Raw genomic sequence first — 16,089 nt, 5'->3', positions numbered from 1 at the left:
TTACCTCTGCCTGAGGTTTTGATAACTTTCCAACAGTTGACAAACTTTTTGCAGACGCTCAGTCCTCTCCCCTCTGGTAATATTAATGCTTCCTTCCATATATTCCCATAGTTGTTGGCATACGCTTTCCTGACAGTTGCCCACATGGTGGTTAGGTCTTGGGACTACAGAGTCCTTTTAACTGGGCCAGGGTTGGGGGAGTTTTCCTTGACCCTTTTAGGGGTATTTACCAGGCTGGGTCTGAAAATCAAACTGTCAAGGACAGTTTTACTGGGGGGTAAAAAGCATAAAAAATTATATAACATAAGTTTGACATGACAGGGAGCCTTCATCAGGAAATGAAGACCTAAAGAAACAGATGGGAGTATTTTTATACTAGGTTTGATGAAGAGTGGACGGTTGTAAAGAAATGTGATAGGTTAAAGGGGAGGAGTAGCATGTCCTGAACCCCTGAGGACCCGCATTTTCTGTTTTAATGACCACGGCAGTGCTATGCAGTACTGATTGTTTCTGTCCAACCTTGAGGAGACGAGCTCAGAAGGGCTGCTTACCAGTTGGAGGTCCACAGTTTGTGACAGAACCAAGACTCGTTAAAATCCAGGGTGTTTCCTCTTTCAAATTTGTTTTTAACAATGTTAGACTACACGAAGGTAACTCCTCTTCCCTAGAAGATGGTTAGGTTCTAAGAGTACTCAATAAGGCCTCTATGGTTTGTGATGATGTGTCTGACTGCACCTAACGTACCATAGGTTCTGGGTCATTATTTATTGACCTGAACTCCGGAAGATAAGAAGAAACAGACCCAGAAATACATCCTTCTTACCCTTTGGCAAACTTTGCTCTTATTGCCTTATGCTGGCCAAGGGCCTGTGAATAGTGCCTATAACCGTGAAATCTCAATTCTCATTTCTTTGCATATCCAACAGATTTCCAGCATAAAATCACTGTCCAGGCCTCTCCCAACTTGGACAAACGGAGGAGTTTGAACAGCAATGGCTCCAGTCCACCGAGTAGCCCCACAGTGATTCCTCGGCTCCGAGCTATACAGCGTAAGCTTTCTCCCCTGGCACTGGGGCTCCTGTGGGGATTTCTGTCCTTAATTGACTTGGAGTCCATGCGACGAGAGGTGTATTGTAGCTCACTCTCACTAACACGTGACATCAGTAGGTGTCACAACTATTCAGAAAACAGAATTTGTTCTCATGTTTCTTTGTCTAATTTCCTTTTTTTTTTTCATTGAGATATAATTGATGTATAACATTATACTAGTTTCAGGCATACGACATAATTATTTGATATTTGTATATTCAGTTGACCCAGAAACAACATGGAGGTTAGGGCTGCTGAACATTACCCTCCCACTCACATCACCCCGTGTGGTTGAAAATCCACATATTACTTTTAACTCCTCAGACTTAACTGCTAATAGCCTATTGTTGACTAGAAGTTTTACTGATGACATAAACCGTCAATCAACACATATTTTGCATGCTATATGTATTATATACTGTATTCTTATAATAAAGTAAGCTAAAAAAATACTAAGAAAATCTATTAATCTTTAATCTATTTTGAGTTAATTTTTATGAATGGTGTAATATATGGATTCAATTTCATTCTTTTACCTGTGCATTTTGAAGAGTCTTTTCTCCACTTAGTATTCTTGGTGACTTTGTCAAATATTAGTCTACCATATATGGTTGGGTTTACTTCTAGGCTCTCTGTTCTGTTCTGTTGGTCTATTTGTCTGTTTTTATGCCAGTACCATACTGTTTTCATGACTATAACTTTATAATATTGCTTAATAGAGGAGTGTGATACCTCTTGCTTTGTTCTTCTTTCTCAAGATTTCTTTGGCTATTCATGGTCTTTTGTGATTCTATATAAATTTTACTCCTGTATAAAAGGCCACTGGAATCTTAATAGGAGTGCATTGAACCTATAGGTGGCTATTGGTAGTATTGACATTTTAACAATATTATTTCTTCCAATCCATGAACATAGGATACATTTCCTGTATTTGTGTCTTCTCTGATTTCTTTCATTAATATCTTATAAAAAATATTTAAAAGATTTTGTTTATTTGAGTGAGAGAGAGCACAAGCAGGGTGGGGGCAGAGGGAGAAGCAGATTTCTTGCTGCACAGATCTGAGCAGCCCAATGCAGGGCTCAATCCCAGGACCCCAGGATCATGACAAAAGCAGATGCTTAACTGACTGAGCCACCCAAGTGCCCCTATCTTACAGTTTTCAGAATAGAGATCTTTCATTTCCTTTGTTAAATTTATTCTTAAGTATTTTATTATTTTTATGCTACTGTAAATAGGATTGATTTCTATATTTCCTTTTCAGAAAATGTTTCTTAGTGTATAGAAACTCTACTGTTTTTTTTAATCTTTAGGATTTTCTATATATAATGTCATTTGCAAATAGAATTTTCTTCTTCCTTTCCAGTTTTTATACCTTTTATTTCTTTTTCTTGCCTTATTGCTCTATCTAGGACCCCACTACTTTGTGGAATAGGAATGGTGAGAGTGGGCACCCTTGTTCCTAATCTTAGAAGAAAAACTGTCAACCTTTCACCATATAGATGATTTTAGCTATGGGCTCATCATACATGGTCTTTGTTATGTTGAGATATATTCCTTCTATGCCTATTTTTTAAGAGTTTTTAGCATGAATGGATACTGAATTTTGTCAAATGCTTTTTCTGTGTCTAATGAGATGACCATATTCTTTTCTTTCATTCTATTAATGTGTATCACATTGATTGATTTGTATATGTTAAACCATCCTTGCATCCTAGGAATAAATCCCACCTGACCATGGTGAATGATCCTTTTAATGTGCTCCTGAATTTTGTTTGCTAGTATTTCATTCCTTTAAATGTTTGGTAAAATCCAGAAGTGAAGCCATCTGATCCTGGGCTTTTCTTCTTTGGGAGATTTTTGTTTACTAATTCAATCTCCTTACTAATAATTGGTCCATTCAGATTTTTGAATTCTTGCTGATTCAGTCTTGGCAAGTTATGTATTTCTATGAATTTTTTCATTTTTTAGGGTGTCCACTATGTTGGCACATAGTTGCTCCTGGTAGCTTCTTAGGATCCTTTGAATTTCTGTGGTATCAGTGGTAATGTCTTCTTTTTCATTTATAATTTTGTTCATTTGGGTTCTTTCTCTTTTTCTGTTGGTTGGTTTAGCTAAAGATTTGTCAATTTTGTTGGTCTTTTCAAAGAACCAAACTCTTAGTGTGGGTTAATCTTTTCCACTTTTTTCTCTATTTTATTTGTTTTAGCTGTAGTTGTCTTTATTTCCTTTATTCTGCTAACTTTTGGCTCATTATTTTTTCTTTAGTTACTTAAAGTGTAGAGTTAGGTTGCTTATTTATGATCTTTCTTGCTTACTGTAGGTGTTTACTGCTATGAACTTTCCTCTTAGAGCTACTTTAGCTATATCCCATAAGTCCTGGTGTATTTTGTTTCATTTTTGTTTGTCTCAAACCTTTTTTTCCCCCTCTGTAATTTATTCTTTGATCCATTGGTTGTTCAGAAAAGTGTTGTTTGATTTTCATGTGTTCATGAGTTTTCCAGTTTTTCTTCTGTTACTGATTTCTAGCTTCATGCTATGTGGTCAGAGAAGATACTCGATAGAATTTCAGTCTTCTTGTATTTACCAGGACATGTTTTCTGGCCTAACATATGGTTACTATACATAGGCCTGTTGAATGGGCTATGAAGCTTCCCATGGTCTGGTTGGACTGGCTAAAGGCTATATTCAGATACATATGCATGCATAAACACTTTTTTGTAAAATGGAGTCATACAATATATGTAATAAGACATTTTACTCTATTTTTATCTGAACCTCATCTCTTATGGCCATGGAGTATTCCCCTCTATAGATATGTCATAATGTTTTACATTGTGCTTTAGAATATCTACTCACAGGATTGGTTTTCTAAATCTATAGTAACTGTAGCTATTTTCCCCAGTGGTGTCCAAATCCATTACATGCAAGCCCAAGCCCACTTCTAGGCTAGAAGGATCATGTAAGTGTGTCAGCAAGATGTGGATATTAAATGTGTATACAAACCTTCCTGTGAGGCCATTAGAAAAACCAAGGGGAGACAACTGCAAACTGGTTTGAAGTTTTAAAAAGCAACGTAGCCAAACTGATGTGATAGCTGAGCAAAATTGTGATGACTAATGAAAAATCAGATTGAATTGGGACTTAAGGGGTGCCTGGAGAGCTGTCAATTAAGCATCTGCCTTCAGCTCAAGTCATCTGGGGGTCCTAGGATTGAGCCCCGTGTCTGACTCCCTGCTCAGTAAGGAGTCTGCTTCTCGTTCTCCCTCTTCCCTTCCCTGCTCCTGCTCTCTGTCACTTCTTAAATTAAATAAATAAAATCTTAAAAATAAGTAAATGATAAATTGTGGCTTAAAAATAGACTTTGTTCCTTAAGTTCAGTTTATCTTTTAACTCATTCCACATTTTTGCTAATTTAATGAGAGAAAGAAGTTTGCCATCAGTAGGGAGAAAGAAATCTTCACTTTCACATTTCTTCATTGTTGACATATCTTGAGTGAGATAGTTGTACAACTGATTTGATTCATTTAACTTCAGGTTTTTTTGCAATTGGTTAATGAGTGATGCTCTCTGCCTAGTAACTTCAGATGAAAGCAATAAAACTTGGGGAAGGAACACTGTCTGTCGACAAGAAGAATTTGAAGATGTGAAAAAGAATTTCAAGAAAAAAGGTTGTACCTGGGGACCTAATTCAATTCAAATGAAAGAAAGAAGCGATAGCAAAGAAAGGTAAATGTGTGAGATCTGGGAGCATTTCAGAGTATACTATGACAGGTAGCAGTGCCTTTTATAATTCCACATTGGCCAGTCTTAACTTTTAAAAAGTGATTGGAATAGCACAGAGATATCTGAATATTTATCTAATTTCTAGGATGATTTTATCCTACAAAATTAGTTACTATGCAGTTAAGCAGTTAATCTTTGAGATATTTCTTGTCTCATTTCAAGGTTTTATTTATACTTTGTTAGCCCTTCAGAACAATACAAATGTAGTTTCTTTCCTACTTAACAAATGTTGATATATACCTGTCAAAACCTAATTTGTACATCACATGGTTCTATCAAAATAAACATATTTCTCTTCTAGAATGAGACCTCTCTCAGACGGCAACAGTCCTTGGTCAACTCTCATAATAAAGAATCAGAAAACCATGCCGTTGGCATCATTATTTGTGGACCAGCCAGGTAAATGTGCTTCAGGAAATAGAATTTGTTTGAGTTAGACTTAGCATCTGAGTGTACTAGAAGCTTTGCTTTAATAGTTTCATGTGGTCATTCAAGTAGCATAGAGAAGGTTAACAAGAAGTAGCATTGCTTATACCTCTACTTAAGCTCAAAACTTCTTTGCTGTTCTGTAGATCTTTATGATGAAAAGTAATTAGGCTCCACATTGTTTATTGGGAATTTGTAACTCTTACTCTCTATCAGAAAAATTAGTGTCATAATTAATTCTGTAGAATCAAATTAATGTAGAATAGGAGATAGCAAATATGAAAGAAAAGGACATCCTGAGATTTGGGGATGGTCTCTTGGCTACATTGCCACCTCTTAACAGAATGAAATATTGTCAAGCAGGTTCTCTGTGGGAAACCACTGCTTAGAATTACATTGGAATCTCTAATTTAGATGAATTGTGATTGTTTTTAATATTTATCATGGCAATATAATATTCAGATATTAAAATGTTGAAGAGACATGTTGAAAAACTTTAAGGATTGTTAACGCCAAAGAAGAGAAAATTGGTCTTTATACCTGATAATTTAAGACGGCCCTTTGACACTGGGGCCTAATTAAAGATATTTTAGCAGAACATTGAGTAAATTTCTTGAATTCCTCATCAGTGCCATGCTTAACTTTACGAATTCAGTTTTCCTCTTTTTGCATTGTCATGAGGGTGTGGTTTCAGTATAAATATATGCACAAGTACATTTGGGTAAATGCAAGACAGGTACTAAATGCTTCCTGTTGTCACATTCATGATTGCATGCTGACTCTTGCCTATGAAACAGGTTCTCCTCTTATTACATGTTATAATTTATTGTCAAATATGGTTTGAAGACTAAGGAACAATAATAATAAAACTGTTCTTCCTATAGTATATTTTTTATTATTTTTGACTAAACAGATTAATCAGAGAAGTCTTCCTCCCCCCCCCCATTAATTCTTTTATTTATTTATTTTTAGAATGTTCTGACCCATTAATACATCCTTCGAAGGACAGTTGGAGGAAATACAAGGATATATTTGGCTGACTCAGCTCAATCTCCATTAGGTTACTTACTCTTGAAGTTTACGTAACGGGTTAATGAGCAGAAGATTTACACTCATCCATCCTACCTGCAGGTCCCCTCCCACCACCTGTCTGTGTTGTCCTGTCCTTCTAAGCATTTGTGTCTCAGCTCGAGTGTTTCCTGAAAACTTTTCCTGACCACCTTCGCTGAAGCAGCATCCCACCCCATCCCTGTGTCTCATGACCCATTCTTACTTGTTTATAGCTCTTACCTGAAATTTTTATTTGTCTACCTGATGCCTGTAATGTTTGTGTTCTGTTTCATTCCCAAACTGGAATGTCAAGGATTTCATTGGTTTTGTTTACCACTCCCAATGCCTGGAACAGAGCAAACACTCACCATCTGTCAAATGCCTAAGTGAATCCTAAAAATGATATATTTTTTTAAGATTTTATTTATTTATTTGAGAGTGGAATGGAGAACATGAGCGGGGAGGTGGAGCAGTAGAAGAAGCAAACTCCTCGCTGAGCAGGGAGCTTGTCATGGGGCTCAATCCCAGAACCCTGAGATCATGACTTGAGCCGAAAGCAGATGCTTAACTGACTGAGCCACCCAAGTGCACCAAAATTTTTATCTTATGCAGATATTTACCTTGGTTCCAGGGGCTGCAGATGCTCATCATCAGTCATAAGAAGGGAAGATTATGATGGATTAGCCTAAATTCATGACCACTTTGGGGGAAAGAGTATGTTTTACTGATAAGTAAAGGCACACATGAACATACATTAGGAAATGTTCAATATACTTTTAAATCAGTGATTTCACTTGTTGATAGCATCCCCCATTCTTGGTTTTTAAACTACGGATTAATAATTTGCTACCTATTACATGTACAGTGCATCTATTTAATGAATATTCATTTAATTCAAATGTGTTTCCCGCCTACTTGATGAAGGTACTATTCAGGGGAGATCCCTCCAAATTTAAAAAGACAAACAGGTGGGCAGAAGCCTACCATCTGTGGGCATGCACATCTGGATTGTGATGTAAAAGTACAAAAGTGAAAGATGGAACAGGGGGGTTCAGAGGAAGCTGAGATTGTATGGGGGGATGGGCCACGTTAGACTGCCTTGGCATCAGTTGGTACTTTGAGAGAGGGCTTTCTGAAAGAAAAGGGAGCTTGGGGCCAGTATTAGAGGGTAGAAAGAGGCCAGATAGAGCACCCCAAAGGCAAGGAAGGCAGTGATGAGAAGAGCACCACCAGCTTATTGGGGGAGAAGCTGGTATCTTGGCTTGTCTGGATTCCAGAGAATGTTGCAGGCATCCTAGGGCATAATACTGGAAAAATCACTAGATGCTCTATCATGGATTGCTTTGAGCACGGATTAAGGAGTTTATTGTTTTCATTCATTCACTGGTAAGCACCTATGTGATAATGTCAGCTTGTTCTTCAGCTGATCCACTTTGTTACCCTGTGGGACCTCTTCGGAGAATCATCCTCTATAATAGTGGCTCCCAAACTTGAGTAAAAGCATATTAAAGCACAGACAACTGGGCTTCAGCCCTAGAATTTCTGATTCCAAAGTCTGGAGTGGGTCAAGAATTCACATTTCTCCAGGTTTCCAGGTGATGCAGGCGCTCTGGCCCAGGCAGCACACTTTGAGGACCACTGATATGGAGCCTGATGATTCTTGTGTACACAGGCGAGTTCTAGATAATGGGGCCTGACACATTTAGAAGAGGCAAAGGGCACATTTTATCTGACACGTTACAGTGCCTACATGTATGTGTGTGCATTAATGTATCTTGATGACTTTTTCCTGTAATAACTTTATTTCCCTTGCTAACGAAGAACCATTTTCTGAAGGATAGGGAACAGCAGATGGTGTGCTTGCCAGTTCCTCTGTAGAGAACCTTGAGTTCTGTGCCCTAGGTTCCCTTTCCTTAGGGTCCTTCTGGATGAATGGTTTGCTGAACTGAAAAGGACTCCATGTGCTTTGACTTAGGATATTTATGAGATTTTAACTTTATTTTATAGGTAAATGATTTTTACTGTAAACTGTATTTAACATGTGTTTATATCTGAATTTAGGTGCTTCTGAAGAGTCAAAACTTTCCCCTGACGGATCAGAATACAGAAAACCAAAGCAAATAAAATCACCTGCTCAAGCCTATGTTGATCTACCTCTTTGGAAAGATGGCCAGAGAGAGAATCCAGTGGAACCTGGAAGCTGCGAGGAGGGACCCTCTTTGAGCCCTGCTGCTAGCACTCCTCAGGTGACCCCTACAAGTAATCTGAGCAGATCCCCCCAGAGAAAGAAGACAGAGTCTGCTCTCTATGGCTGCTCCATGTTGTTGGCATCAGTAGCTCTGGGACTGGATATCAGAGAGCTTAATAAAGCACAGGCTGCTGAAGAACTCTTGCCCAAAGAAGAAAAGAAGAGACGTGAGGGAATCTTCCAATGGGCTCCCAAGGCCCGAGGCAGTGCCATTCCCTGTACAAGGCCACCATCTACAGGCGAGAGGGCCAGCAGCCTACCCCCACTCCCTCTGTCAAGCACCATGAGCCTTCTGTCCATGTCCTCTCTTTCCACAAAGTGCTTGCTACAGACCGACGGGGAAGATTTGTCTGAAGGTAGCACACACATCACTCCTGACCCCGAGACACCCACTCCAGATTTTTGTGCCGCCATCAGAGGATGTAGTGGTGAGCCAGCTTCTATGCCAAGACTTGAGACTGATCATAGTAGATGGAAAAGCCCATCTCCTCCTTTCTTAGAGCAGATATATGGGAATGTGCCTTATTATGCTTCTTCGAAAGAACAAGCATCACATCACAGACGAACCCTGTCTGATGGAAATGCTTTTCAGACCCCAGGTACGTTGCCTTAGTTGGGTCAAAGTACTTAGTTTGGGTCAAATGCCACTGTAGAGATTAGAATGTAAAATTGTATGGCCATCGGCTCGTTTCTTTTCCAAGTGACTACATTTACAAATTTGTTTGCCCAGTTAGTATAGCTCTTTGAATTTTACCCTACTCTTTGATTTGACCTTAACTATTATTTGAATTCTGGGAAAAGCATAATTCAAGTTCGGCAACTTAAGTATATAAGAGCACACTGAAACAGAACAAGAATGTGGAGAATAACCACCCCAAGGCCTTCATAGTAGAGAGGACAGGCCATTTGCCCACATATGAACCAATGATTAGTGGGAGAGCTGGAAATAAAAGTAGTCACCACCTAGCCTCCTCTGTGATATGTGATCTGCATCACCTAGCATCACTGCTTGGCTGACATTCAGGTTGAATTTAGCAGGGGTAAGAGTCAAACGGCACACTGTACAGGGGTTGACTATTAATTTATTTTGTATATAAAAATAATTAGAAATATATGTCATGAGTATTAAGTGAGGTCACGTATATGAAAAATGCTTTTTAGGTTGTACAATGTTATTCTATATGGTTAGTCGTAAAGTATATTAAAACAAACTGTTTTCATTCTGTTTCTTTCTCTCTGCTTTCAGCGCCCTACCCAGACCTGATATTTTTTTCAGTCTATTGTCCATTGTCTTTAGATAAATTCATTAGTCTTTTGTAATGCAGTAGACTATTGATAATTTATGATTTACGATTGCACAAGGAGAAATCCTAGGACAAGAATCCCATGAGAAACTGTGCAATTTATCTTACTCATAAGGCAATAATGATTTGCTAGAGAGGTGATGAGTCTGTTCTTTGGGACAAGAAAGAAGGGGCAACATGTAAACTCTAACTGCTTTCCTGCTGCCACTCATTTTTTCAGATCATAATCTGAACGTGAAGTTTCATCATGTCAACCATCATTTTTTATAAAACCTTTATTCTAGTCTAATCCATCTTGAAACTTGCCCCATTATTAAACAGTCATGCCTGTCATTGGCCCAAGCACGACGAAGGTGACCGGGCTGTTGTTATGGTTCCCATTTCCTTGGTAGAAACACTCTTTCCAACCTTCCATCACTTCTTCCTGAACAAACCAACCAACCTCGCATCCCAGTAGTTGTAAAACGTTTGTGTTGAGGGTTTTTTGTTGAAGTCCCCTTGAAAGGGATTACCTAATTGACCAGTCCTCTTCCTTGCTTATCTGGATGCTGTCTCAGAAGCCGCTAACTGCACTGTCTTTTCTCTCTCCAGCAGCTGGTGCCACTCCGAGCACGGCCTCTGCAGACTGGGACCTGCCCCCTGAGCCGGCTCCGGGGGCTCCCCACTCCTCCGCCGGGCCTCAGGCGCACCTGCCAGGGAAGGCCCCGCCCAGAAAGCCAAGAGCTGGCAGCACGGTGCCCGGGCCTCACCTCGCGGCCCTCGGGAGCCGCACGGAGTCCCGGCCCGCCCTGCGTGGCCCCGGCCCCACCGGCGCCAAGGACAGGACTGCCGCGCACCTCCCTTCCCTGCTGGACGCCGGCGCCGCGGGCCAGAGCAGGGACAGCGCGGTGCCTTTGCGCGCCGTGAGGAGCAGGACTAGCCCACCGCCTATCCAACAGCTGGAGAAAGAATTTCTGTCTTAAGTGCCTTATGTTGATCGAGCGTTTTCTTCCCTTTTTTTTTTTTTAAGATGAACAAACTTAAACACTGTGTCTACCTTGAAACTGTCTCATGCTGCTGGGTGTTGGAAAGCTGTGGCCGTGTTACTAACGTACTGATGGATGTCAGCCTTCTAGAAAACCATGTATGTGATTGCTGTTAGCTGGCTGTATTTTTTTTTCCCCTGCTGGATTCTTACCTAGGAACTTGAAATGCACACAAATGTAAAACAAGGCAGGAGCAGCGGTATAAAGCTGTGCTGGGTAGAATTCCGGTAAGCATAGTTACAGTGCTTCATTTGTTGGCCACGTTCTTCTTGGTGACACCCAAATTGGAACCAGGTACCAGGTGTGTCCCTCCCTTCGTTTTCTTCCCTTTTGCCGCTCCTTCCTTCTCTCTCTTTTTCTTTTCATTTCTTTTTTTTATTTGTACAACAAAAAGCCAAGAATAATGTGATATTAGTCAGTAAAGGTATCTATTTAAAAAAACAAAATTGACTAGGATACATAGAGCATCCCAGAGAAACCGCCTGAGCTCAGTAGTAGCGTGGAAGGCATAAATATGTCCAGGTATCACCTAAATTATGCCTGTTTCTCTTTTTGAGGAAATTATACTGAATGTAACCTGGAAACGTTTTACTGAATGTAACTTCTAAAAATGTTTTCCATCAGAACCCCAAAACAGATTTTTAAAAAGTCAGTCGTGGACATTTGGCTAAGACCACATTATGTCCACCTGAGCAAGGCTAATCTGTCGGTGCTTCCTGTAGAAAAAGTTCTTGTTTCATCAGTAGCCATTTATTTGGTATCCAGAATATAAAGCTTTTTCATTTTGTAGTAGGATTTTTAAAAAATAAGTGACAGATGTGTCACATATTGTAAACATTCATGTCATTTAATCTTATTTTTCTCTCTATATATTTGTGATTATTCTAATAATCCCAAATACCGTTAGAGAGAAACACTGCCAAATCAAGAAACAGCAACACTGTTAGAATATAAGTATTTTATCGTTATCTTCACATTTCAGTAAATGGTGGATAAATGTTAGACATCTGCGAAGATAAGCTGACATGGCAGAAATGACAAATATAGATTATTTTCAGATATGGTCTTTTAAATGGATTTGGGGTAGCAGATCAGGATTTTAAATGATTTTATGAGTCGTTTTATAAAATCATACATCTATGATACAAATCGACTACTAAATTATTAAACTACAGAAATGGCTATCCAGGAGCTTGTAAATTTATCTGGGTTTCTTTTGTTAAATTCATTATGCTTCCCTTCTGTCACTAGAATGTGGTTATTTTGGATGGCAATTAATACTTAAAATTTTGCATACAAGGAAAAACTAAATTGTAAATGTCACTTGACATTTCATTTAAAATTTTACCTTGGTTAAGGCTTACTGAATAACTGAAATGTCAGCAATTTAAATCAGCTGTGACAAAATATCTACATATAGCAGAAAAAAGAAAATGATATTATTTGGCCACTTGAAACATCATAGTGACATAGATATGTCCCAGCAGATGGTGAACAGAGCATGAAAGGATTATATTAACATAAGTGCATTCTACCCCAAGGAAAACAATCTGTCTTTAAAATTCTGGCAGCAAAATCTCAGGTACTTAGCTTCGTTTTGTGGTATTATGGTCCATTCTATGATTTGGCTTCACTTTTGACAGATTGGTGAAGTTAGAAATCCAAATTTGGTTTCCTCAAAATTGTATCACATTTAAAACTATGGTTGGCTACTTCATACCTATTCAGTCATTTGGGGGCATGTATTTCCTGCTAAAAGTAAAGAAAGTACACGCCTAAAATAGTACATGAAAGAAGTATAGAAACTTCCTCAGTTTCGCTTCTGCCAAAACATCGTGTGTGTGTGTGTGTACCCATGTGTCTGTGCACATGCGTTTGCGTATGTGTGTGTGAGTGAGGGGTAGTTGTGGGTGTTCATCTGTCTTGTCCCTCTACTCCATTCCTTCCCCATGTTGCTTCATTGTAGTCAACTCTACATTATGATGAATTTAGAAATGAAGCTGCATTAAAAAGATAATTGCGATACAAGGATTCAATCTCATGTTGTAGCAAATAGTTGTTTTTTGCTGAAATCTGTTGTACATTTGTGATTTTGTGTGTATTAGTATACTTAGCAGAATCTGGTTATTTATTTTCATAGAGACTTACTAGCTCATTGAAAGAGAAGTTATGCTGATTACTTACTATTAACCAACATTGAAGGTGCTCCCACTGCAGAAATTGAAGGCCAGAGCCTGTTATGCTGTATTATGAAGCCTTGTGACTGAAAAAGATGTTTACATAAGTTGTCTATTTTTTTAATAAACTTTTTTTCTATAGCTAGTCTACTTTCTCATTGGCTTCGTTCTGATGATTGTGACTATAGTTTGTAGTGGTTTATTTTGTATTTAATAAGAAAAAGTACATTAGTAAAGATCATGGATGCTTAATAGCCAGGTATTAGCCTGCTAACTTCATTAAACTGCAGATCACTCAGTGAGCCATAGGGTTAAATACTTTTTTAAAATTTTATTTATTTTTTTAAAGATTTACCCATCTAGTCTGAAATCTTTCAGGAGCCATTTCTGTTGCCTCCTTTCTTCCCTAGTATAAAAGTCCTACTTTCCTGTTTCTTTGCATATCTCATATTTTTGTTTTTGTTGTTGAAAACATTTTAGGAAGTACATTGTAGTAATTGTGGATAATGATTTCCCTCATCCCCTCTCCAGGTTTGCTTTGTTGTTTGTATTTGGTTGGTTGGTTGGTTGGTTGTGATTTGGCAAGACTATTTTAGTGAAGTCTCTTTTCCCCTACAGTATGAGACCTTTGGTGTCATTCCTCAGAAGATAGAGCCTTGTTCTGCACATGACTACCCTGGGATGACAGTTTTAGCACAAATTCCCATTGACCATCTCTTCCACTGATTTCTCTGTTAAGCTGTGTACTTTGTTTTGGTATTACACCCAGCTGTTAGGTTCCAATAATGGCTGACTGGTTGCTCTATTATTTTTTTTATTATGCCTGGGCTACAAAATTGCTCCACAGTCTATATCAATTAATTTCAGGCATGGATAATTTAGGGCCAGTCTTTAAAGCTTTGGTTCTGACCCCAAGCACGATTTTACTAGATGCCTTCTTGCCTGATTCTCTGTTAAAGCAGCTGAACTGTGGTTTAGCTTATTGTGCTTAATTAAGAGAAGCCATGGTTTTTGAGAATGCTCTAGGCTTGAAATCTCCCACATGTGTTTTAAATAAAATTAGTTCCTTTGGTGAAAAATTTGCAGCTCTGTAAATGTGTAACACCTCCAGCCTGGAGCAAAACATCAGCTATATGCTGGGCACTGGGTGGAGTGATAACTTGTGATCTTCTTGGCTTGCTTCTCCCAGAGTAGAACCAGTGCCCTCCAAGTGAGCTCATGTAAAAACATTTAGGAATCCAATATTCTTACTGGGGTAGAGCCTTATCCCCGTGAGTGGGAGCTGGATGGAGGAAGGGAAGCCTTTTCTTCTTGGTCACACTCACTAGGAATTTAGCCTCTTAAATACAGAGTTGGAGAGGATGAGAAGTGCTGGTGTCCTATACCTCCCGTTGAAATACCTGCCGCATTGATTGGGAGCTAAGGGAGACAGGAGAGAGTCTTGTCTTTTTGGCCAAACCTGATTGGAATGTCAAGCCAAGCTGGGTAGGGGGTGGGGTCAGGTGGAGGGAATAAGTCATAGCTCAAATGTCACAGACTCTTATTGTGTGCCCTTAAGATGTTTCCAGAGGCTCTAAATTCACCAGTACGCTCCTCAAATAGCCATCCCATAAGTGGAATCTTTTGTATAATTCACAAAGGTGATCACTAACTCCTTTGGAAGCTTTTCTCCTAGTGGCTTATAAAACACCACACATCAAAATTTATGTTGTTTATCCCATGGGCCTAAATGCCTACCAAGGCAAATCACTCTCGGTTTTCTATCACCAGCCTTGTCCTAATCTTAGAACTCCATTTAATATATTTTCTGCTGCTTTCTTCTCATCTCTCCTTGTATATCTAAGGGGCATCTCAACCGAAGCATGGCCCAACATTCTTGATTCACTACCTTCCTTAAATCTGCTCTTCCCTCAGCCTTCCTCTCAGTAAACAGCACCAGCACAAAGGAGATTCAGGACTCCCCCTGAACAGCTATTCTACAATGTCTAGCTATGTAATAGATACACTTATGTCACTTACAGTTGTTCAATAACTATTTTTAGAATAATTGGATGAACGATTCCCATTTTACAGATAAAGAAACTAAAGCTTAAGGAGACCAAGAAAATTGCTGGATCTGAATCCAGTCTGAGTCCAGCCTATGCTTTGAGGTTTAAAAAGTTTGTTAACTGTTAAATAGTTGATTTTCAATAGATGTTACTGTTAACATGTTGATCAAAGGATAGTTGAAAGAAAGTAGTATAAACTATAGTTGGAATGCAACTTTGGGGCATTACTGTGGAGGACTTTGAATACTAGGCTAAGGATTTGGCATGGTATTTTGCATTATAAAGGAACAATTAGCGGTTTCAGTTTGGAATGTATATTAGGGTTCTCCAGAGAACCAGAACTAACACACACACACACACACACACACACACACACACACAGACGTATGAGAAGGAATTGGCTCCAATGATTTGGGGCTGGGATATTTGAATTCTGCAAGGCAAGCCAAGCAGGCCAGAGACCCAGGTAAGAATTGATGTTGTAGCTTGAGTTTGAAGGCAGAATTTTGAGACCAAGATGTTGGCAGGGTTGGTTTCTTCTGAGGCCTCTAATTGACTTGTTGATCTTTCTGTGTCTTTAGTTTTCCCTCTGTAAATTTCTGCATCTCAATTCCCTTTTTTAGTAAGGACACCCATCGTACTGCATTAGGGCTCACTCTAGTGACTCATTTTTACTTGATTACCTCTGCAAAGACCCTACCTTCAAATACAGTCACATTCAGAGATATCGGGCATTAGGGTTTCAATATACAACCTTGGGGGGGCACAATTCATTCCTTTACAGACTGGAACATGTTTTGAAATATTAAATATGACAGTTGTGTGTAATATCAAGGGCAGAACTAGAGCCACAGAGTAGATTTCATCAGATACACCAGCAAGACCAAAGAGGAAAAGGAAAACGAGACCAAGTTTCTGATATCCAAGCTGGGGGGACT

General features: G+C 39.1%; 1 protein-coding gene across 2 annotated transcripts in view; it reads left to right on the top strand.

Annotated features, from left to right (window-relative positions):
- Positions 1-13,244, top strand: part of MAP3K21 (mitogen-activated protein kinase kinase kinase 21) — a 52,256-nt gene extending 39,012 nt beyond the window's left edge. The window contains exons 6-10 of one of the 2 annotated variants that reach the window (XM_077894479.1): positions 927-1,049; positions 4,666-4,816; positions 5,175-5,272; positions 8,411-9,196; positions 10,496-13,244. In XM_077894479.1, the coding sequence (XP_077750605.1) occupies positions 927-1,049; positions 4,666-4,816; positions 5,175-5,272; positions 8,411-9,196; positions 10,496-10,863 (1,526 nt within the window). In that variant the 3' untranslated portion in view covers positions 10,864-13,244. Of the gene's footprint in view, positions 1-926; positions 1,050-4,665; positions 4,817-5,174; positions 5,273-8,410; positions 9,197-10,492 lie in introns of both variants that reach the window. The other variant, XM_077894478.1, reaches the window with a different exon arrangement.
- The last annotated feature ends 2,845 nt before the right edge of the window (positions 13,245-16,089 follow it).

Source organism: Canis aureus, chromosome 4, assembly GCF_053574225.1.
Source record: "Canis aureus isolate CA01 chromosome 4, VMU_Caureus_v.1.0, whole genome shotgun sequence".
NCBI classification, from domain to species: domain Eukaryota; kingdom Metazoa; phylum Chordata; class Mammalia; order Carnivora; family Canidae; genus Canis; species Canis aureus.
Note: the sequence above shows the minus strand (reverse complement) of the source record. Positions and strands in the feature narration are given on the sequence as shown.